Raw genomic sequence first — 21718 nt, 5'->3', positions numbered from 1 at the left:
CCCCCCCATCTCTGTTCAGCAGCCCAAGGAGGCAGGTTCAGCAAATGCAGGAATTGCTTCCAAACCTACTTGGGGCCACTTTCGGTGAGGTTCTCTCTAAGTTTGGGGACCGCCACAGTTTCTGCTTTCCACGAGAGAGGGGAAGACCTCCAACCCTGAGAGCCGATTATAAAAACAGCTTCCCACTTTATTATATTCCATTGTACAGCTTTACAAGGCAGGATTCGGGAGCCCCGTACTCAGGGAGGCGGGGTCTGACCAAAGCTTTCGAGGTACGTCCAGCACGGCGCAACGAAGGAATGTAAAAAAAGAGCGGCAGGAGGCACTTTTCCCAGTTCCAATAAGTACCCTGTGAGGAAGAGGGATGGGGAGACCCCTGTTTAGGCCTTGGGAGGTTCCCCGCTTTCAGGCAGCATTCAGAATATTCCTGAGAAAGGTCTGGCTAGTGTCCAGAGGTTCTCCTGGCCCCCTCCTGAAGCTCCGGGTTTCAGAAGGAGCCGTATCTTTCCCCGGAGGTCCCGCTAATGGCACAGAAGACGTGAAGGGTGTTGGGCAGCCAGGACGGATGCCCTGGGTCTTCTTGGTAGATCTGAAAGGGAGAGAGGAGTTAGCAGGGGCTTCTGCGTCTCCGAGAAGGAGAGAAATATTGGCTCAACCCAAATGAAAAGCGCGCAGTGTTACCCAACCTGGTCCTCAGAGCTGTTGTGGCGAGGGCAGCATGGAGAAGAAAAGAAAGAGAAGGGAAAAGAAGTTATGGAAGGCACGAGGCAGACTCTCCAAGGCCCGGGAGTTAGAGCTCTTCAAAATCCAGGAGGAGCCAAGAGAGAAGTTTCAGCTGGGGTTGCTTTGGGATTAAAAGGAAGAGAAGCAGCCAAATGGAGGCCTCTCGCCCAGAAGGAACAGCTGCTGTCTTTCAGCTCCTCCGAGGGTGATTGGCTCCTTCTGGAGGATGTGGCTGGAAAACACATTTCTGCAAAATGCGGGGCTGGGGAACACAGCCCGCTCTCTGATTCATGGGGCATGTGGCACACTTAAACACATGGGTGGAAATTGCCTCCGCCTTGGCTTTCCTCCTGCTTCGATGGGTGGAGATTTCGCAAGGCCAGGAGGAGAAATCTGGAGAGGTTTGCAGTCCAAACTTCGGCAACTTTTAAGATCTCTGGACTTCCAACTCCCGAATTCTCCTTCAAAGGAACTCTGCATTGAAGTCCACAAGTCTTAAAGTGGCCAAGGTTGGACACTCCGATTGGCTGCTTCCCGGCCCTTAAACGGACAGATTTGCCCCCCCAAATTCTCACTCGGGCCGTGATCTGCAACCTACTTCCTTCTCCTGCTCCTGGCACGACTGCCTGTCAATCATCCCCTTTTCTGTCTCATTCCACAGTTGCAAGCTGCACCTCAGAATATCAACCATGCTTTCTCTGGGTGGCTACTTGGCTAGTTCTTCGTCTGGCCATCCCTTTTCTACTCCAGAGGCACGTGGAAGGCGGTGCGCGGAGCAGTATTGGATGGGGATTATGGAAGGGGGCGGCCCGCTCTAAAGGCCCCTCATCGGAGCCTCTGCACAGGGCAGCCTTAAGTTCAACCACCTCCCACTGGGCACCAAGCAGGTTTTCCCAAGGATTGCGGGGCAGACTGGCAGTGCCACAGGTTCAGTTGTGAAAAACAAGAACTCCTGCAGCACATGGGTTTATTTCATGTTTTTCTTTTTTTAAAGGTAGTTTCACAGGCAAGAAAGACCCAAAATTGATAACTGGCTGGAGGGCCGAGGCTTCTTTCTGTGGTGGGTAATCCCCGGGTGCGGTTTGACTCTCGTTCTGTTTTTCTACTCTTAATAAGGTTCCGCTCCTTCTTTTCGCTCCGAGGAGCTGGAAGATCCCTTCTAATTTTGCAACCGAGATTTTTCGAATGCAAACTCCACCCGTCGCTCCTAAACTTTACTGCAGGTGGCAAAGTGGGGGCTAAAGAGAACCTTGGTGGGTTTTCCGGTCAAGCAGAAAAGGCCCACTTGGTTCTCAGCATCTTTTTCGTAGCTAGGACGTCTTGCTAATCGCAGAAGAGTTTGAGAATTAAAAACTCTGCGTGGCGGTGGGGATTTCTCCTGCACTCTCATCCCTCCGGATAGTCTAAAACCTGTTTCACCTGTCTAGGTTTTTCCCCCTAGATTTCAGCCCTAGCATGAATGTAGCACAGCTACACACGGTCCAAGATTCCTGCTACGTAAGGTGATATGAGGCTTTCAGGATTCCCATGGCCTGGGAATCTTTGATTGAGGAATACTGCTGAGGGTTTGATTACTTTTTTGGGGGGCTGTTTAAATCCAGTTGATGTAGGGTAGGATTGTAAGCGACGGACAAATCATTTACAGCAGCTGTCAATAAATAAATAAATAGATGTCTTAAAGCAGGGGTCTCCAACCTTGGCAACTTTGAGACTTGTGGACTTCAACTCCCAGAATTCCTCAGCCAACTTTGAGACTTGTGGACTTCAACTCCCAGAATTCCTCAGCCAACTTTGAGACTTGTGGACTTCAACTCCCAGAATTCCTCAGCCAACTTTGAGACTTGTGGACTTCAACTCCCAGAATTCCTCAGCCAACTTTGAGACTTGTGGACTTCAACTCCCAGAATTCCTCAGCCAACTTTGAGACTTGTGGACGTCAACTCCCAGAATTCTAGGAGTTGAAGTCCACAAGTCTTAAAGTTGCCAAGGTTGGAGACCCCTGACTTAAAGGGTCTGGAAGTGGCTCCATCCTGGGCCCCACGGCAATATTTCTGAAGGTGGGCAACTTTAAAACCGGTAGACTTTGACTGCCAAAACTCCCCTGCCTGCTATGCTGACGGGGGAATTCTGGGAGTTGAAGTCTACTGGTCAAAAATTTGCCAAGCTTCATGAACGCTCTCTGGGGAATTCCATCCTCAGCAAATAATTGCACAACTTGTTTTTTCTAAGCCGCCCAGAGTCTCTGAGAGTGATTGGGCAGCCATACGGGGGCTTCTTATCTAAATACATGAAACATTATCGGACGTCCAGGCAACAGAGCCCTCCCTGTGCCCCCCTTCCCAGGATTCCATCCGACTGTTTCCCGACTGGAGACGACCAAAAGTCTTCTAAAATCGAAATAAATCAAAGGAAGCGATTCCGGCCCTTTGGGGGGGGGGCTTGGTCACTCCTGGAGGTTCTGTCTGATACCCCGCTGAGCCAGTCCTATCTCTCCCTCTCTCTCCCTCTCTCTCTCTCCCTCTCTCTCTCTCCCTCTCTCACTCACTCACTCACACATGAGTAAAAAGTGCAAAAGGAAGACGAGCAGAACTGAAAAACCAGACCAGATCTTTTCCATTTGAATAGGAAGCTGTAGCAGAAGAGCTTTTGCCCTTTCTATGCAAATCCAACCGCAAGGACACACAGCTGGCCAGGGGGCAGGGCATGTCAACAGGGAGGGTTTGGGGGTCCTCCCCCTCCCCATGCAACAGGGAGATAAACTATCTTTGTTTTGATCCTCTCCCCCATGAACCTCAAACCTGAGCAGTTGTCTGCATGGCTCTAAGCTCTGAGTCCCAGTTTCGTAAGCAGCCGAGTCCTCGACTTAACAAAAGTGCATATAACATTGTTAGTTGCCCAGAGTTCCTGCAGCGCAAGAGGGGGTGGCTCATACATTTTACAAACAAATCCACGCATTTAGCGACTTTAAACGGCCCTCGGCGGAGGGGGGGAGTGTGTGGATGCCACCTGGATCTTACCTGCTCGTGCAGGATTTCCGACAGCTCTTTTACCATCTCCCTGAAGTTGGACTTCAGCTCCTCCTGATATTCGACTTGGTCTTCCTTGATCAGCCGTTCGTTGAATTCCAGGGCGATTCCGCAGGCTTGGATAAATTTCCTGGGGGAAGATAAATTGACCCCTCGCATTTAGCCCATCCTTGGATTTGGCGGAGGGGGCAGGGGAAGGGGGTGGGGGGAAAGCAAAGTTTAAAACGCAGGCTTTTAAATTCAGATTTAAAGAGCAGGATTTGGAAAGGCAAACAGGACCTTATAGCAAATGCTCCTTTGTTCCTGAAAGCAGTTAAAACAGTTGCAAAACTGCCAGGTTTTTTAAAGTATAAGTATAATCTTTATTGTCATTGTACTTAAATACAACAAAATTGGGGGTTTTTTGGGGGGGGGAAGGAAGAAGAGCGCCAGTACGTCAGGGAGGGCACCCGTAAAGGTGGTAGGACTTCTTGAAATTGACTGCTACTCCCTTGGCTATCTCTCTGCTCCTTGGGGCAGAAAGAGCAAGGCTTGGAGAGAACCATCTCCGATCCAGGATGAAATTACATTACAATACAATACAATACAATACAATAGTAGAGTTGGAAGGGACCTTGGAGGTCTTCTAGTCCAGCCCCCTGCCTAGGCAGGAAACCCTATACCGTTTCAGACAAATAGCTATCCAACATCTTCTTAAAGACTTCCAGTGTTGGAGCATTCACAACTTCTGGAGGCTCTGGGGCTGAATGGGTTTGAGACCCCGACTATCCCAACTCTTAGTTCAACCACTTCCCTCTTACTGCTCCTCTAATTTCGAAAGAATTCACATCCTTTTTGGTTATCAGTGACATTCCAGGCCCTAGTTCTACGATGGTGAGCCTGTAAGACATGGAACCATATCTGAGGACACACAAGGCGTTGCCCTATGTCACCTCCAGCGCACATGTGCACGCTGGCCAGCTGATTTTCAGCTTTCCGGAGGGCATGGGGAGGGCATTTTCACTCTCCCCAGGCTTTAAGAAAGCCCCCCTGAAGCCTGTGGATGGAAGCCTCACTGGAAGTGGGGAAACGTGCCAGCGGAGAGCTTGGGGTGGCGGAGGCGGCTATTTTTGCCCTCCTCAGGCTCCAAGAAAGCCATGCATGCATGCCTGGAGGCAGTGGGGGGGTGGCACATGCATATGCAGGTGGGCACAACATGGGGGGGGGTTAATTACAGGTATGTACACGCATGCGTGTGCTTTTGGTAGGAGGCTTAAGGAAAGAATTAGGAAAGGAAGTAAAAAAGGTTGTAACCAGAAGAGTGAACCGAAATAGCTCCTTTTGGGCCGAAGACTGAGGTTAATCTGGGGAGTCAGAAGGAGGAGCAGAGGGAGTGTCCTCCGATTTACCTCAGTCTCCGGGCAAATGGGCCATGTTACTACCCAGCAGTGACTCCTCCCACGCCCCACCTCGGAGACCCTGAGGATGGGTGGACTTCAACTCCCAGAATTCTCTAGCTAGCCATGTTCATTTTCTGTCTCTAGAGTGGAGAGATTGCAGAGGAAGGGATTACAAGAGAATAAGCAGGCATGTAACATCAAAAGGGATGCGTCAAGGCTAGGGAATTCTGGACGTCGGTCCACCTATCTTCAAGCTTCCAAGGTTGAGGAAGGCCGGTCTAGTGACAGGTTGGCAGTCCAAGGGTCTTGGGGAGGGGCCTTGCAGGATTCTTTATAGCTGGTGTGCACACCTGGCGCCTGCATTCCATGCTCTGTTTCCCTTTGACGAGCAGAGTTCTGGGAAGAATTGTATTTACAATTCTCTGTGTTTACCTAATTTGCTTGAGCAAAGATCACAAGGGCACCAGTTTAGCTGGGTTGATAAGAAGCAAAGGAGAACAGGTTTGCCCAGCTGGATAGCAAGGGCCCCTCCTTAAACTCCCTCCTTTCCATTTTCCCATCCCATTTTCAAAAATTATGCAGGACCCCAAAGGAGATTTTGCTTGTATGGCTTGTATATCTATCAACATTGACCATATTAAGAATCAAAAGGTGTGCCTCTGTAGAATATTGTTAAAATAATCCTATGAGATTAACGTAACTAAAATACGTTTGGTGGGGGGGAAAAAACAACCCCTACTTTTTGAACAAATAAAAAATAACGAGAAGAGGGACAGAGCTTTAAAATTTGGCCAACCTCTTCAGTATCTGGCAAATAATTTTGGTTTTGTGGATCCCAGGGAGATCTCCGGAGGTCCTTTGACACGCTTGAAGCAATAATGAAAACCCTTGAAAAGTCTGACCTCCATTCAGCTCCTGTAGTGAAGTTATGTTAGTTTCCTTATCACTGACAGTTCCGGTAGAATCATAAAATTCTAACTGGCTCATATAAATAATCAGCTACAGCCCATTGTTAAAAGGCTACGAAGGAAGTCAATAAACCTCAAAACCAAGAGATGATAATGCGATGAAAGGAACCTTTCAGCGGTGCTAACAGGAAGTGGCCATCCTTACCTGGGGAAGCGGCTGCTTCTGGGGGCAGGGCTTAGAAGCAGCCTCCCCAAACCCAGGTGTAGGACAGATGGCCTCTCCTTGGACCACATAATCTAACCAGAGCCAGGAAGCACTTGATGAAGCCCAGCACTTTGAACGGTACCCAGAAATTCAGGGGTTCTCTGCGGCAGTTGGTCTGCTTTTAGTCAGCATTGAGGGTCCATCACACAAGGAAGTCGTAAGGCGCCCAAGTCCACGATACCAACCTGAACATGTCCTTGAGTTCGGCCACCTTCTTCGCGGGATATTTGCTGGAGAGCTTGTCATCCAAGAAGGCTCGGGCATAGGCCAGGGGTCCAGCATTGACCTAATGGCATGTCCCCCACAACAGAGGTACGGTGACAAAGAGATCAGCCAAAGAGAGAGAGAGACAAATTAAGAAGATCTTGGAAGCTGGATCCCAGCACAACGCCCAGGTGACTCTGCCCTGCTGGTCATGCTCCAAGGAACCACATTGGTGGTCTTCAAAGCAACCGTGTGTGTCCCTCCCCCCAGGAATTTGAGGAGCACCAGAGCTTAAACATAAAGAACTGGGAGCAGCATGCTTAGCTTTGTAAAGGCAAGCCTATTTCAGGCCTGGCTTTCAAATGGTAGGGATTGGTGGCCCTGATTTTAAGCAGCCAAGGTACTCTAGGCGCTTCCTGTCCCTCCAAAGGACAGTTGGGGGGGGGTGGTCTTCCTCTAACTCCCTTGCATTAAACACATAAACACAGACATGCAGGAGAGATGCCAACAGCCCAACAGATGCGCTATGATTTCTGGGATATCTGGGGAGGGATCCAAGGTCTTTCGGAGCAGTGAAAATTATACAGTGGGCTTCTTGCCCAGGACAACCAGAAAGGAAGGGGTTGTACCCCACGATTTATGGCTGTGCAAATCCTTTTGTGGCTTGTTCAGCAAACTGTGTTTCAACTGTTGGTAGTTTACAGTGGAGAAGACACTGAGAGCAGAAGCCGAAGGAGCATTTCAGCTAAAATTCCCCTCCTTATTTCTAGCCAGGAAAATACTGACTGTGCCCTGCTGCTTACTTGTACTGAAACGGCGCCCTGAAGTTTCAACTGCAGCTGGATCATGTCCACATCCGGCGAAGCACAGAGCTGCTGCAGCTCGCAGGTCTTGTCTCGGATTTCGTCCGTTGCCACGTCGATCGGCTTCAGGTTGACTTGCTGTTCGCCTCGGACGGGGATTCTTTTCTTAACGTACGGGAAAGAGTGACAGGCTAGGAGAAAAAAGGAGGAAGCGGCAGACACGCTGATCAAGAAAACGAAGAGTCCCCCGCCTACAAGCTCTAGCCCAAAATAAATCTCTGCTTATGAGAAAGGAAGCCCCCCTACCGCCTACACTCTGACCTAAGCACCGTACACAAAATTGTCTGCTACAACGTCCTACCTGTCAACGACCACGTACTTCAGCTTCAACCACAATTAATACACAAGCACACAATAGATAGAAACTCAAGGTAAACTTCTCCAAACTTGATTGCAGAAAATACCACTTCAGCAACAGAGGAGTCAACGCCTTGAATGCTCTACCGGACTACGTTGTTACATCCTCAAACCCCCCACAGCTTCAACCTTAAACTGTCTACCGTGGACCTCACCCCATTTCTAAGAGGTCCATAAAGGGGGCGTGCATAAGCCCACCAGCGTGTCCACCGTCCCTGTCCAACTGTCCCCATCTATTTGTACTCATTTCCTTTGTTCATGTCCATGTTTATACTTATACCTGCTATCTTGTACATGTTCAACAAACTACATCAATGAAAACGAGATGAAGTTCTCGATCAGCCTCTTCGCTCTACCTTACTCTCCTTTTGTCTTGGGGTAAAGGAAAAAACAAAGCTTTCTTGACAGACCACTGATATCAACAATGCAGACTGGGAAATTCAGAAGTCTGTGCAAACTTTCCCACAGGGCGCGTGAAATGCCTGTAGGAGGTCAAAATTGGGCAACGTTGTGAGCGACGGCTCTCTCTGAGCGTGCGAGATTGTTAAATCTCCTAATTTGGGGGAATTCACACGCTCTGGTGTCCACGATGATGGAAGCCTTGAGAAATTGTGCAAGGGCTTTTTGGGTCTTTGCAAAAAGGCTTAGGACTATGATGGATGTAAGGGGGAACAAGATCCCAAGGGAGGAGCACGGGAGATTTGTCAAGACACTAAAAAGGGCAAGAGATGATGGATAGATACAGAATACTTCTTAATGTAGGACTTGCTTTATTAAGAGTTAGAAAATAGAGGTAGAAATTTGAAATGGGGAAAATATTACTATGTATACTGCTATGTAATATATTACCATTGCTAGTAAAGGTAAAGGTTCCCCTCGCACATATGTGCTAGCCATTCCCAACTCTAGGGGGCGGTGGTCATCTCCTTTTCAAAGCCGAAGAGCCAACGCTGTCTGAAGACGTCTCCGTGGTCATGTGGCCGGCATGACTAAATGCCGAAGGCCCACGGAACGCTGTTCCCTTCCCACCAAAGATGGTTCCTATTTTTCTACTTGCATTCTTACATGCTTTCTAACTGCTAGGTTGGCAGAAGCTGGACAAGTAAAGGGAGCTCACTGTGTTACATGGTGCTAGGGATTCAACTGGATGATGGACTACAATGAATTTTAGAATGGGACTTGGTGGCTCAGTGGCTAAGACGCTGAGCTTGTCGATCAGAAAGGCAAGCAGTTTGGCAGTTCGAATCCCTAGCGCCATGTAACGGAGTGAGCTCCCGTGACTTGTCCCAGCTTCTTGCCAACCTAGCAGTTCGAAAGCACATACAAATGCAAGTAGAAAAATAGGGACCACCTTTGGTGGGAAGGGAACAGCATTCCGTGCCCCTTTGGCGTTGAGTCATGCCGGCCACATGACCCCGGAGATGTCTTCAGACAGCGCTGGCTCTTCGGCTTTGAAACGGAGATGAACACCACCCCCTAGAATCGGGAACAACTAGCACATATGTGCAAGGGGAACCTTTACCTTTACCTTACAATGAATTTGTAGACTTCTGTTCTTTGGGGATATTGAGATGAATTAAGGACTCCCTCCTCTGAAGAAGACATGGTCTTCTTCTAGATTTGAATATTTATCTCTCTTGAGAGAAATAGTTTAATTATTGGCCTCCATTTCAATAAATGGGAGGCAGCCTCAGCCGTTGAGTTGCATCATTTTCAAATTCTGTGTTCATAGTTGTATAACTTGATGGAGTCTTTGTTTTCCTTAAATCAGCCAAAGAATTTGTGAGATGTGCAATCAGTCTCTGAGTTACTTAACATTAAAAAAAAAAAAAACCATGCACACACTCGCGCACACTCACTAGTGAGGATAGTCCGCCTCTTGCACTGCTCCTCCACGTTTCCATGTTTCTTGCCGGACAAGGTGTACGGGGTCTCGAAGACAAACTGGTTGATGTTGTGGTTCCTTTCGAATCCCGTCTTCCTCTCCGAAAGCTCCTTCTCGTCAAAAAATGGCTTCAGGTAAGTCACCTGGATGTGAGCGTACTTGGCATCCAAATCTTTGGGGTTCACCTGGAGTAAGAAAATAGAAAGGTCTGAATGGAGCCAAATGAAGATCAACTCAGTTGGATATTCAGGGACCTCCGACCAAGAGGCCAACTTTTCAGGATCCCAAGTCTACTTGGGAACCTCTGGAGATGATGACAACTGGGAGGAGGTTCTCCACCATGACCCTGCAGCAAGGAGGGGTGTGTAATGGGGCACCGCAAAGTTCCCCCCACTTGTCTCGTTGACTCTACGGGCACCCCAAAGCCAGCCCAAAGTTCAGCAGCATCTTCTGAGCAAAGAGGACCTTTTATGGATGACCAGGGGTCGGCAACCTTAAATATTCAGAGAGCTGCAAAGGTCCTAACTGGAAGTCCCCCATTTAATTCTGGAGACGACCTGAAGTCGGGTTCCCCCACCATAGAGTCTCCGCCTAGTGCAGTGTCCTTTTTTCCCTGATGACTGGAAGTCCGGTTCCTTTACCATAGAGTCTCCTCCTAGCGGGGCATCCTTTTTCCTCTACCTGTCCTAACCGAAAGCCCTATCAATTGTGGAGCCGACCGGCGACAGGGAGCTGCAGCAGAGGAATGAAAGAGCTGACCCCTGTTCTAAGCCAACCGGTTTTCCCAACAAATTTCTTAGATCGGGACTAGCCAGGTTGCCATTTCACTTTGACCCGATCATGAATAAATTAAGAGCTCAGAAGCCCTGGGTTGGAAGCGACACCTGAAGCCATCTAGTCCAACCCCTTGCTCAGGATAGGAGCCCTAATTAACCCTCCCAGGCCAATGGCTCTCCAGATTCTCTTTGAGTACATGTAGCAAGGACACCTCTTGCTGTTGGGGTTCTACTCTGCCAGAATCGTAGCTGTGCTTTCACGTTACCTTGTTGGAATCCTGGATAATTTTGACATTCTCGGCTCCAAATTTCTCTCCGTAAAGTTTCAGCAGCCGGAAGGATATTTCCGAGAGGCCAGTTAACTTGGGCTCCTTGTAGATGTACTCTTTCCCATCTTCTTCTTCAAAGAAAGCCTGCAATGATCCAAGCAGCTGGTTTTGAGAAAGGATTTTTTTTGGGGTGTGTGTGGCAAGAACGGCTCACTTCCACGGGGACCCATCAGGAGCTTTCGAAGGAGCCTCGTGCTCAGCTCCCCTGGCTACGTCTGTTCTGTTTTTACTGCCTTCTTTTAAGAACGGGGAGAGATGTTTGTTTTACGGGAGGTGGTTTTACCTGGCTTTGATACACGTTGCTGGAGGAAGACCAGCATAAAGAAAGGAAACCATTAAAAAATGAATGATTAGGGATACAAATCAAGTAAAAAGTCAACTAGAGAATATACAGTAGAATGACAGAGCTGGAAGGGGCCTTGTAGGTCTTCTAGTCCAACCTGCGGCTCAGGCAGAAACACTATGCTGTTTCAGAGAAATGGTTGTCCAGTCTCTTCTTAAAAACTTGAAAGGAAGGGAAAGGAAAGGGAAAAAAGGAGATGAAAGGAGAGGAGAGGGAGGGACGGGAAGGGAAGGGAAAGAAAGGAAAGGAAAGGAAAGAAGGAGAAGGAAAGAAAGGGAAAAGTAAATATAAAGGGAACTAAAGCAAAAGTAGTATTAATAATAAGTATAGGCCATATATTAAAACCAACAAAACACAAGATACCCTCAAGGGAAAAGGGCCCCTCAGAATAAAACATTGATCGATGATGCCTCTCAAGAAAATCAACATTTTTGTCTCTCTTGCACGCTTAGAAGATGAGAAACAGCTGGGAAAGTAGGAGACACACAGAAATTACCAGAAAGCCGGAGAATTGGAATGTCCTAACCTCAAGGGAAATGGATTTAAGGCTAAAGAATTACGTCTGCTCCAATGTCATTTCTAGTTACAAAACATTAATAATATCCAAGGAGGCTGAGAATGTAGAGCAGAGGGTGTCCAGACTTGGGAACTTTTAAGACTTGTGGACTTTGATTCCCAGAATCCCCCCAGCCACCCTAACCACTAACAGTCTTAAAGCTCCCAAGTTTGGACCCCCCTGATGTAGCCTTTTGAGGGTCCATTGGTGCCACAAAAGATCAAACTTGACAACTTCTCGAAAGTCTGGGAAAATCTCTCCTACAGAGAGCCCAAAGGGAAAACCTCAGGCCAAAGCTTTTCAGGCTTGAGAAACTTGCCGAAGTCTTGTGGACTTCGGCTCCCAGAATTCCCCAGCCAGCAGGAATTCTGGGAGTTGAAGTCCACATTTCTCAACGGTGCCACGTTTGAAAAATACTGCCTTAGACCAGTGGTGGACTCCAAATTTTTTAACAACTGTTTTTTGGCTGGATGGACGTGGCTGTGTGGGTCATGTGACTGAGTGGGCATGGCCAACTTTACGTCACTTGTGTGGGTGGTACCTGGGGGGGGGGGAAATCCAGGGGTCTCCGGTGGGGGGGGAGCAGGAGGAAAGAAGGATCCAACGTGTGTGTGTGTGTGTGTGTGAGAGAGGGAGAGAGAGAGAGAGGGAGGGAGGGAGGGAGGGAGTGTGGGGGTGGGGTGGGGGGGAGACTACATCAAGCTAGGCTGTTTTGGGGGCTATTTTCCCACCTGAAAATGGCTCAAAAATGACCTGGTTTTTTGGCATTTTTCAAGATGTTTTCAGGCAGAAAACAGCCTAAAAACGTTCCCAAAAATGGGTGGGGCAGGGGCCAGCCGGTGGTCCGATTTGCCGGTTCTCCGAACCATGCAGAATCGGAACAACCAATTCAGGTGAACTGGTCCGAATCGGCAGCAGCCCACCTCTGCCTTAAACAGACCCTCCAACAAAAATAACGGAGCTGATTGAACCACCCATTCAAGGCAGTTGCTCCAGAGAAAGCTCCCAGCTTACATCCAAGGTAAAGATGGCTTCCAGGCCTGACAGATGATGCTAGAGGACGGAGGGGGAGGAAAGGGAAATTAAGAGATGCCAGAAAAATGCCCTCAGAGGAGCAACAGGCAAAGCGGTACCTGCATAAAGGTGGCAAGGGAGCGGATGCCAACTGAAGCGAACTGAAGAAGAGAAAAAGGCTACTTTAAGGCAAGACTCCACAGTGGTTTTTGACTCTCTGTGCCCATCACCCCAGCAATCCCTGGTCTCACCTGTCCGTAGAATGCGACTCGGAAGTAGGTGCCCAGGAGCCTCCTTTTGCTCTGCATCACTTCCAGGATTTTACTGTACGCGCCGTGGAGTGTTCGGTACACCTGTGTCAGTTTCTGTAATGGGCAGAGGGAATAACCCTGAGGAACAGGAGGAAGAGCGGCGAGCAAGGCCACAGCCAGGTAAAAGAAAATTGAGTCTGGAGCAAGAAGTGTAACCTGAGGAAGCGTCTCAGACCTGCCCCTACCATCGACGAGTTACCTAGTTTGCTAAAGAAAAGTCTGCAAGAAAACAAGAACCAAGGAGCTCTCATTTCAACCCTGAGCTACAAAGATTTGCCTTGATTGAGACATGCCCTAGTCCAGGGGTGTCCAAACTTGGCAACTTTAAGACTTGTGGACTTCAACTCCTGGCTGGGGAATTCTGGGAGTTGAAGTCCACAAGTCTTAAAGTTGCCAAGTTTGGACACCCCTGCCCTAGTCCTTGTGAAGACAAAGGCCAAGAGGGGGAAGCACTAAAATTCGGGCTACAAAATGTTGTTATCCTAAGTAGGATTGGCATGCATGACTTGGGTTTTCTGCTCTGGTCTACCTTAAAAGGCTGGCAGTTTCTGAAAATAAAAAGAAGGCCAGGATGTTTTGGGGCAGCTGGATGAGACCCTCCCCTCCAGCTGCCCCCGTGCCTGTCTCCTTTGAGCCTCCTTCGGTCTCTCTGGATCTGGACTGCCAACTTTTCCCTTGCTGGCTAATTTGGTTTTGGCTCTTTCTCCCTGCAAGAGGCAGCAGAAGTGCTGGCGCTTTCGATTGGCTACCTCGAACTCGCGCCGCTTCTCGTAGATGGGGATCATCATCTTCGCCACCTCGGCAATGACCTCGTATCGCTCCGCTTTCCACAAGCCGTCGACACATTGCTCCAGCAGCTCCACCAGCACCTCCTGTGAGTGGCACGGGGGAAAAAGTGGTTCAGGAGAGCGCAGTTGGGTCTGGAAGTTGAGGCACCAGGCTAGAGAGCAGAAGGTTGTAAGTTCTGGTCCTGCCTTGGCCACAAAAGCCAAATGGGTGGTTTGGGCCAATCACCAGGAGACTGGGAGTTCTAGTCCCGCCTTGGAGTCCCCATCATGGGTGCCAAGGTGCAGAAGGCTGTCACAAACAGGCAAAGTGACACATGTGAGAAGCAGTTGCAGGGGCTGGAAAGGAAGGAAGGAAGGGAGGGAAGATACGAAGGAGACAGAGAAGGAAGCTGATAGAGAAAGAAGGAAGGAAAAGAAGGAAGGAAAAGATGGAAGCAAGGAAGGAAGGAGAGAAGGAAGCTGATAGAGAAAGAAGAAAGGAAGTAAAAGATGGAAGGAAGGGATGGAGGGAGGAAGGAAGGAAGGAGAGAAGGAAGCTGATAGAGAAAGAAGGAAGGAAGGAAAACATGGAAGGAAGGAAGGAAGGAAAGGAGGGAGGAAGGGAGATAGAGAAGGAAGCTGTAGAGAAAGAAAGAAGAAAAAGATGGAAGGAAGGAAGGAAGGGAGGGAGGGAGGATAGGAAGGAGATAGAGAAGGAAGCTGATAGAGAAAGAAGGAAGGAAATGATGGAAGGAAGGAAGGAAGGGAGGGAGGGAGGGAGATAGAGAAGGAAGCTGTAGAGAAAGAAGGAAGGAAAAGATGGAAGGGAGGGAGGGAGGGAGGATAGGAAGGAGATAGAGAAGGAAGCTGATAGAGAAAGAAGGAAGGAAATGATGGAAGGAAGGAAGGAAGGGAGGGAGGGAGGGAGGGAGGGAGATAGAGAAGGAAGCTGTAGAGAAAGAAGGAAGGAAAAGATGGAAGGAAGAAAGGGAGGGAGGGAGGGAGGGAGGATAGGAAGGAGATAGAGAAGGAAGCTGATAGAGAAAGAAGGAAGGAAAAGATGGAAGGAAGGAAGGAAAGAAGGAAGGAAGGAAAGGTAGCAGAGAGCCTTCCCTTTAGGATTTGCCAGAGTGGCTCTTGATCTTTTATCTCCTCTTTGGATACCTTGAGCCACCTGGGCGGGGCTATCCATGATCTTGCTAAAGAAAAGCTGGTTAGGTTGAACCCTTTCACTATATTTGCTTACTTATTAAAATTCTGGCTCAGGGCTTTCCCAGCTGCTCAACATGGCTTATCACAATGGGAAAATATTCAGGCCTTCGCTTGAATAATGAGTCTGGAGAGATGCAGAAGACCTCAAGACAAAGGTTCATATTTCCATTCCCAAAGGAAATGAAGAAGTAGCTCCCCATTTTCTGAGCCTGCCTCGTCCTAACATATTTGTTCCCAGCTCTCCCAGGGTCCCGCTTCTGACATCTACTCTGGCCCTTCAGTCGCTGCCCTTACCTCGGTGTAGTGAACATCCATCATCCCTGCATCTTCCTTCATCGCCCCTTCTTCGTCAATGTTGGGTGTGATTTTCCTGAAAGATGAGCACCCAGTAGGGAATAACCCTACAGACGGAAGCCAAGAAAGAGAGAGAAGGCCTTGAGAGATCAGTTGCGGGGTTGAAATGGCTACACAACTTTCATTTTTCAATCCCTGACAGATTGAACCACTTCATGTCTCTCACGCAATCTTATTCCTTGGGACAGAACCCACAGCGAGGTTTTTTTTTCTACATTCCAAAACTGAGTTCCAGCCCTTATTAGGATGGGAAAATACCACGTAAAACGAGAAGTAGGCATCACCCTCGGGTTTTGGAGACCAGGTTCTAATGCCACAGGCAGGCGGTACCCCAACCGAAGGGCGAGCTAAGTTTGGGTTGAGCTCCCTTCAGCTTTTGCCTCTTGAACTTCAGCAAGTAGGTTCCCCTTTTGTGGGAACTGTAATGTGCTTGCTTGCATTTTTTTGAGGTGGACAGGCCTTCCAGCTCAAGAGGACAATCTGAGGCTTGGGTGAGTGTCTGCAGAAGCAGAACAGAGGAGGTGGAAGAGAGAAGGGAGGAGGAGAACCTAAAGCTCATCTCCATCTCTTGAACCTCCATGGAGATGATCTCCAGTTGATAGACAGGCAGCCTTGCCTCAGGTTGACAGTTCAAGGTTCTCACTTCCTGAGAAAATACGTTGATGTTCAAGAATTCCCAGGCTAAGGACTGGATGCATTCAGGAACCTGATAGTTTGATGCAATCGGATTTCAACTTATCCAAAAGCTTGTAGGAAGGCAGGAAAACAAACACATAAGAAATGAAGGATGATCAGAGGGTGAAAAATCTGGATTTCTCTGAACAAAATGAAGCTCCGTTGAAAGGAAGCCAGCTCTGATTTTCTGAGAAGTGGTTTGGAGCCCTTTTATCCACCATCAACAAAAACCTGCTCTCATGGTTAAACTGACCTTGGAAATCCATCTGAATGCAGCAGAGCAACCAACCACAAACCACAGCTGGATTTTAGTTCCTTTTTTTTAGTTTGGCTCTATGACAAGTTGGGCCAGGTCAGCTGATACCAACAAATCCCCACTTCTTGGTTTTAAAAATAAATAGAAAAGATATGAGCAACCTGTTCTGACCGAGGCTTCCCAAGAGCCTGAAGGAAACTCCTGGTCCCAACAAAAACCCCTTTTATTAATTTGCTGTGAGTTCTGCTCATTCACATCCAGCAAAGTCTTTCAAGGGAGGATTTGCAGTCACAGACCTCATCTGGCTTGGAGAGCTGCCAGGCTGATATCTGTCAAACTTGGCAAGGAGCCTTGGAGAGTCACGAACTAATGAAGCAAACTCATTGTCTCCTGCAAACTCCACTCCCCTGTCGCTCCTCTTTTGTTTCCTCTGGGAGGGGCCATTCATCGTCCACCTGTGGCCTTCCTCCCAAGTCGACCCCTGTTCTTTAGCTCTTCCCTTCTTCTGGCAACTCTGCACATGCGCACACTGGGAACAGGCTCCAGCTGTTCTTCTGCCTCACTGATGTCTGACTCTGAAGGCAGCTGACAACTGGCATACGGCTCTGGCCCCCTCTCTGCCTCCAACACAGAGCCCTCCTCAGAGCCTTCTCCAGACTCCAGGACTGGCCCATCTTCCTCCCCAACCTCCTCACTGTCTGAATCTGCTGCTAGCTCCACAACACAACATTCCCAAAAGTGAAATCCCAAGCAAGCAACTGGAACAGCCGAATGAATCTTGTAGCACGTTTACATTTCAGTGGTTTCTCTCGTTCCTTCGGTCCATAACCTGTGACGCCAGCCCTGAGTCCCAAAATGTATCAGAATTGTAACTCCCAGTATCCCCATTCAGCCAGTGACTCCATGGACTGGGAATTCTGGTTGTCGAAGAACGTCTGAAGAACCACTGCCAAGATAATAAGACTGTTGGTTTCCTCCTGGCCTCGTGCTACTCTCTGTAGATAAATTCATTGGTGCAATTAAATAGTTTCCCACGCACTCTGCCTGCTTCCCAGCTACCCAACAAGTTTATGTGGAAGGAAAAAACCCTGCAGAGGGAAACACATCCACTCAACATAAAAATGAGTGAGTCCACAACAGAGTCAGAATTCCCAGGCGGAGAGTGAAAGAGGAAAGGAACCTGTCCCAGCCTCCGCTTCCTGATTCGTCTGGGGAGAAATTTCTTGGAAGCCCTGCTGGGAAGGGCTGGTCTTTCCCGGTTAGCCGTGACTTGGCTTTCCTGGTTGAGATTAAGCTTCTACCAGGTTTTCCATGTACAGGAAGCTCTCACCGTTTCTTTAGTGATGGTTCAAAGTTTGTTTTTGTTGGTTGCGAAATCATGTTTGACCCGTCGTGACCCCATGGACAATGTTCCTCCAGGCCTTCCTGTCCTCTACCAACCCTCAGAGTCCATTTAATCTCACGCCTTCTCCTTTGGTGACTCTATCCAGCCACCTCCTTCTCTGCCATCCCCTTCTTCTTCTTTTGCCCTCCATCGTTCCCAGCATTAGGCTCTTCTCCAGGGAGTCCTTCCTTCTCCTTAGGTGGCCAAAGTACTTGAGTTTCCTCTTCAGGATCTGGTATTGTAAAGAGCAGTGAGGGTTGATCTCCTCTAGGACTGACCTTGCAGTCCAAGGGACTTGTAGGAGTCTTCTCCAGCACCAGAGTTCAAAGGCCTCCATTCTTTGGCGCTCAAGCTTCCTTATGGTCGAACCTTCACAGCCATTCATTGCAACTGGGAAAACCATCACCTTGACAAGGCGCACTTTTGTTGGCAGGGTGATGTCTCTGCTTTTTAGGACGCTGTCTAGATTTGCCATAGCTTTCCTCCCTAGGAGCAAGTGTCTTTTAATTTCTTGGCTGCCGTCCCCATCTGCGATGATCTTGGAGCTGTTCAAAGTTACAAACAGCGCTAAAAAAAGTGACTTAGGACTGCTTTTCACACCTCTGACCATAGCAGCGTCCCATGATCACGTGATCAAAATTCAGCAGCTTGGCAACTGGCATGTACTTATGACAGTTTCAGTGTCCTGAGGGGTCACACAATCCTCTTTTGTGCCCTTCTGGCAAAGAAAGTTGGCGAGGAAACCTGATTGACTTAACAACTGTTTTACTAGCTTAACGGTTGCGGAGATTCCCTTAACAACCCTGGCAAGAAAGGTTGCAAAATGGGGAAAAACCAGGGTCTTGTTGAAATGTAGGCCTCAATAGTAGTTGCAAGTAGTTGTAGTTGTAAGTTGCAGTAGTTGTAAGGACTAACTGTACACAGGTCAGGTGCTTGGACTACCAAGGGTGCCCGAAGCACAGACATAAGCTAACTTGGGTTAGCTACCCAGGTTGCAGCACCAGCCTGCCATGGCCCCATCTCCGCCTTCAAGAGCCAAAACAAGACATTTCCCATCAGAGAAGCTTTGCAGAACAGGAAGGAAGACTTTCAAAATGAGTTCTCTGCTCCCCCAGTTCCCTTCCCTCCCAGTCCTTCCCCACATCAAACACTCACTTTTTCTGTGAAGAAACTCTGCCACTAATGCTGCAACATGAACATAGCACATGGCTGCCTGTGAAAGGAGAGGAAAGGTGAGCAAAAGGTGAGACTTCCTGAGAGTGGTGCAAGGGCCTGGCGTTGGCCAAGGTCATTACAATAATACGATAGCAGAGTTGGAAGGGACCTTGGAGGTCTTCTAGTCCAACCCCCTTGCCTAGGCAAGAAACCCTATACCGTTTCAGACAAATGGCTATCCAACATCTTCTTAAACACTTCCAGTGTTGGGGCATTCACAACTTCTGGAGGCAGGTTGTTCCACTGGTTAATTGTTCTAACTGTCAGGAAGTTTCTCCTCAGTTCTAAGTTGCTTCTCTCCTTGATTAGTTTCCACCCATTGCTTCTTGTTCTACCCTCAGGTGCCTTGGAGAATAGGTTGACTCCCTCTTCTTTGTGGCAACCCCTGAGAGATTGGAAGACTGCTATCATGTCTCCCGTGGTCCTTCTTTCTCTTAAGCTAGACATACCCAGTTCCTGCATCCGTTCTTCATATGTTTTAGTCTCCAGTCCCCTAATCCTCTTTGTTGCTCTTCTCTGCACTCTTTCTAGAGTCTCCACATCTTTTCTACATCGTGGCAACCAAAACTGAATGCCGTATTCCAAGTGTGGCCTTCCCAAGGCATTATAAAGTGGTATTAACACTTCACGTGATCTTGATTCTATCCCCCTGTTGATGCAGCCTAGAACTGTGTTGGCTTTTTTGGCAACTGCTGCACACGGCTGGCTCCTATTTAAATGGTTGTCCACTAGGACTCTAAGATCCCTTTCACAGTTACTATTATTGAGCAAGGTACCACCTATACTGTACCTGTGCATTTGGTTTCTCTTGCCTAAATGTAGAGCCTTACTTTTTTCACCATTGAATTTCATTTTGTTAGTGCCCAATGTTCAAGTTACCTCTGAGAAATCCCCATTTTTGACGTGGATCTTGGCCATGCTGTCCAGCCAGGTCTTCCGCAGCTCCGGAGTGCTGGCATAAGACTTGGCCAAGCTGAAGTGCAGGTCAACCAACATCTCAGGGTCCTTCTCGTGTTCTTTCATCTGGGCAGTGGCCATTAGCACCGTGCGGATCCTCTTGGTCAGATCCTTGACTTCGGAAGGGAAGGTGGTTGCCTGTCATAGAAGAGAATACCCCTCTTAAAGGCCTTTGGAGAAGACCCTTCAAGGTCCCTTTCTCCCATCTCCAGTCTACCTTCTCCAGTCTGTTCCTCCAGCAGTTGAACCAGAGAGGAGGGACAACTGGGGGAAGAGGAGGCCAAGGAACTCTTTCCAATGAGCCCTGGTTGGGGTGGGCTTTTCTCCTTCCCCCGTGGGGTCGTTTGACAGATCTACTAACGAACTCATCCCAAAGACCATCCTGGATAACTCCAGGAGATGCTGGCCAAGCCAGAAAGCACATAAAATGCAGAAGAGAGGGAGGAAGAAGGCCACGAGGGCAGATTCCCCGGTGACAATCAGGTTGGAAGCCACCTCTGAAGTCCTGGCTGTGACTGCCAGAGCTCCACAGAAGATGCTGTCAAACGGCAACTTCTAATGCTACCCAAGAAGAAAATCATGACACAGGAGACTGAGAAGTAACCATGGTGAACGTAAAGAATACATTTCTGACTGCAGGAGACCCCTGAAGATCCCTCCATGTTGAGGCTTCCAAGCAGGACAAGGAAATTTTCCTCCTCTGATGGCTGAGGTCAGTGGCACCATGAAGCAGATCCCGAAGTGCAACCTTAGGGAAAGGGGCCAGTGGATCTCACAAAATCTTTTACACCTGCTCCCTCCGCCACCCCTTTTGAGCTGCAAGGAAGTGGGGATGATCCCCCAGCTCCCTTGACAGGTTTCAGTTCCTGGAAGAAGTCCTTCCAGGTCCTCCTTCCGGCCTGAGCTCTTAGCAGGGAGGGTACCACAACACACTTCCACCGACTCTTGCAGTTTTCTGGGAACTGCTGGGTGAAAAGATTCACGTGTGGCTTGCCATGCCCTCTCGGAACCAACGAGCCCTCGCAACGAAGCCTCTTCCTTCTCACACGGAAGCAAGTGGGGCCTTCAACCCAGTGGTGAAATCTAATCCACACCCACTCACCGGTTCTGTGGGCATGGCTTGGTAGTGGTGGTGTCATGTGACTGGGATGGGTCCGCACAATCCTTGGAAGCTTTTTTTTTTACTATCAGTTCGCAGAACCAGGGACAATTGTTCCTACTGGTTCGGCCGAACCAGGCCAAACAGGGAGGATTTCACCCCTGCTTCAACCATCGGGTGCTTTTCATCAGGAGCCGAAAAAGTTTCTTCCGCTAAACCAAACCTACCTTCACCGGCCGGTCGCTGTTGGCGAAATTATTGATAATTGAGAGCGATTCCTGGAAACGTGAGCTGCCACTGAGTGCCACGTCAGCTATCAACTGGCTCACTGCAATAATGATCTAGAAGAGAAACAGAGACATTTTTTCAGAGTTAAGGAAGTGACAAGCTGACTAGCTGGGCTTTGGATATCCACAGGATTCCAGTTGACCCATACGGGAACGGCTTCGAATATCAAACTTCCCGCGACCCTCAATGTTGGTCCAGAACCCCTTATCTGCTGATTGCATCATCCCACAAAGAGCCTCCGATGGAAATCAGACAATCTGCATCCCAAGAAAACATAAACTGGGATTTGAAAGAGACACCAACAACAACAGAAAAAGAAAGGGAGAGAGGAGGAGAGAATGAAAGGAAGCGGGGGGAAAGAAGAAAGAGGCAAGGAGAGGCGGAAGGAAGGGAGAAAAAGAGAAGGAGAGAGGGTGGGAAGGGGAAGAGGAAGAGTAGGAGAAAGGGAAGGGAAGAAGGAAGGGAAAGGAGAGGAGGAAGGAAGAAAGTAGAGAAGGGAGGGAGGGAGAAAAGAAAGGGAAAATGAGGTGGTGTTACAACAGATGGAAGGGATGGGAAATAAAGCAACCCAA

The 21718-nt window shown here is 48.7% G+C and overlaps 1 protein-coding gene across 1 annotated transcript in view; it reads right to left on the bottom strand.

The window, feature by feature from the left end:
• Positions 1-166: 166 nt before the first annotated feature.
• Positions 167-21718, bottom strand: part of DOCK11 (dedicator of cytokinesis 11) — a 64044-nt gene continuing 42492 nt past the window's right edge. The window contains exons 42-53 of the mRNA XM_081963741.1: positions 21086-21199; positions 19682-19897; positions 18743-18800; positions 15213-15319; positions 13689-13811; positions 12880-12993; positions 10653-10799; positions 9585-9795; positions 7309-7499; positions 6487-6587; positions 3741-3879; positions 167-589 (exon numbers count right to left, since the gene is read on the bottom strand). Coding sequence (XP_081819867.1) covers positions 488-589; positions 3741-3879; positions 6487-6587; positions 7309-7499; positions 9585-9795; positions 10653-10799; positions 12880-12993; positions 13689-13811; positions 15213-15319; positions 18743-18800; positions 19682-19897; positions 21086-21199 — 1623 coding nt within the window. The 3' untranslated portion in view covers positions 167-487. The remainder of the gene's footprint in view (positions 590-3740; positions 3880-6486; positions 6588-7308; positions 7500-9584; positions 9796-10652; positions 10800-12879; positions 12994-13688; positions 13812-15212; positions 15320-18742; positions 18801-19681; positions 19898-21085; positions 21200-21718) is intronic.

This window comes from Natrix helvetica, assembly GCF_964273705.1.
Source record: "Natrix helvetica genome assembly, chromosome: 11".
Lineage (NCBI taxonomy): Eukaryota > Metazoa > Chordata > Lepidosauria > Squamata > Natricidae > Natrix > Natrix helvetica.
Note: the sequence above shows the minus strand (reverse complement) of the source record. Positions and strands in the feature narration are given on the sequence as shown.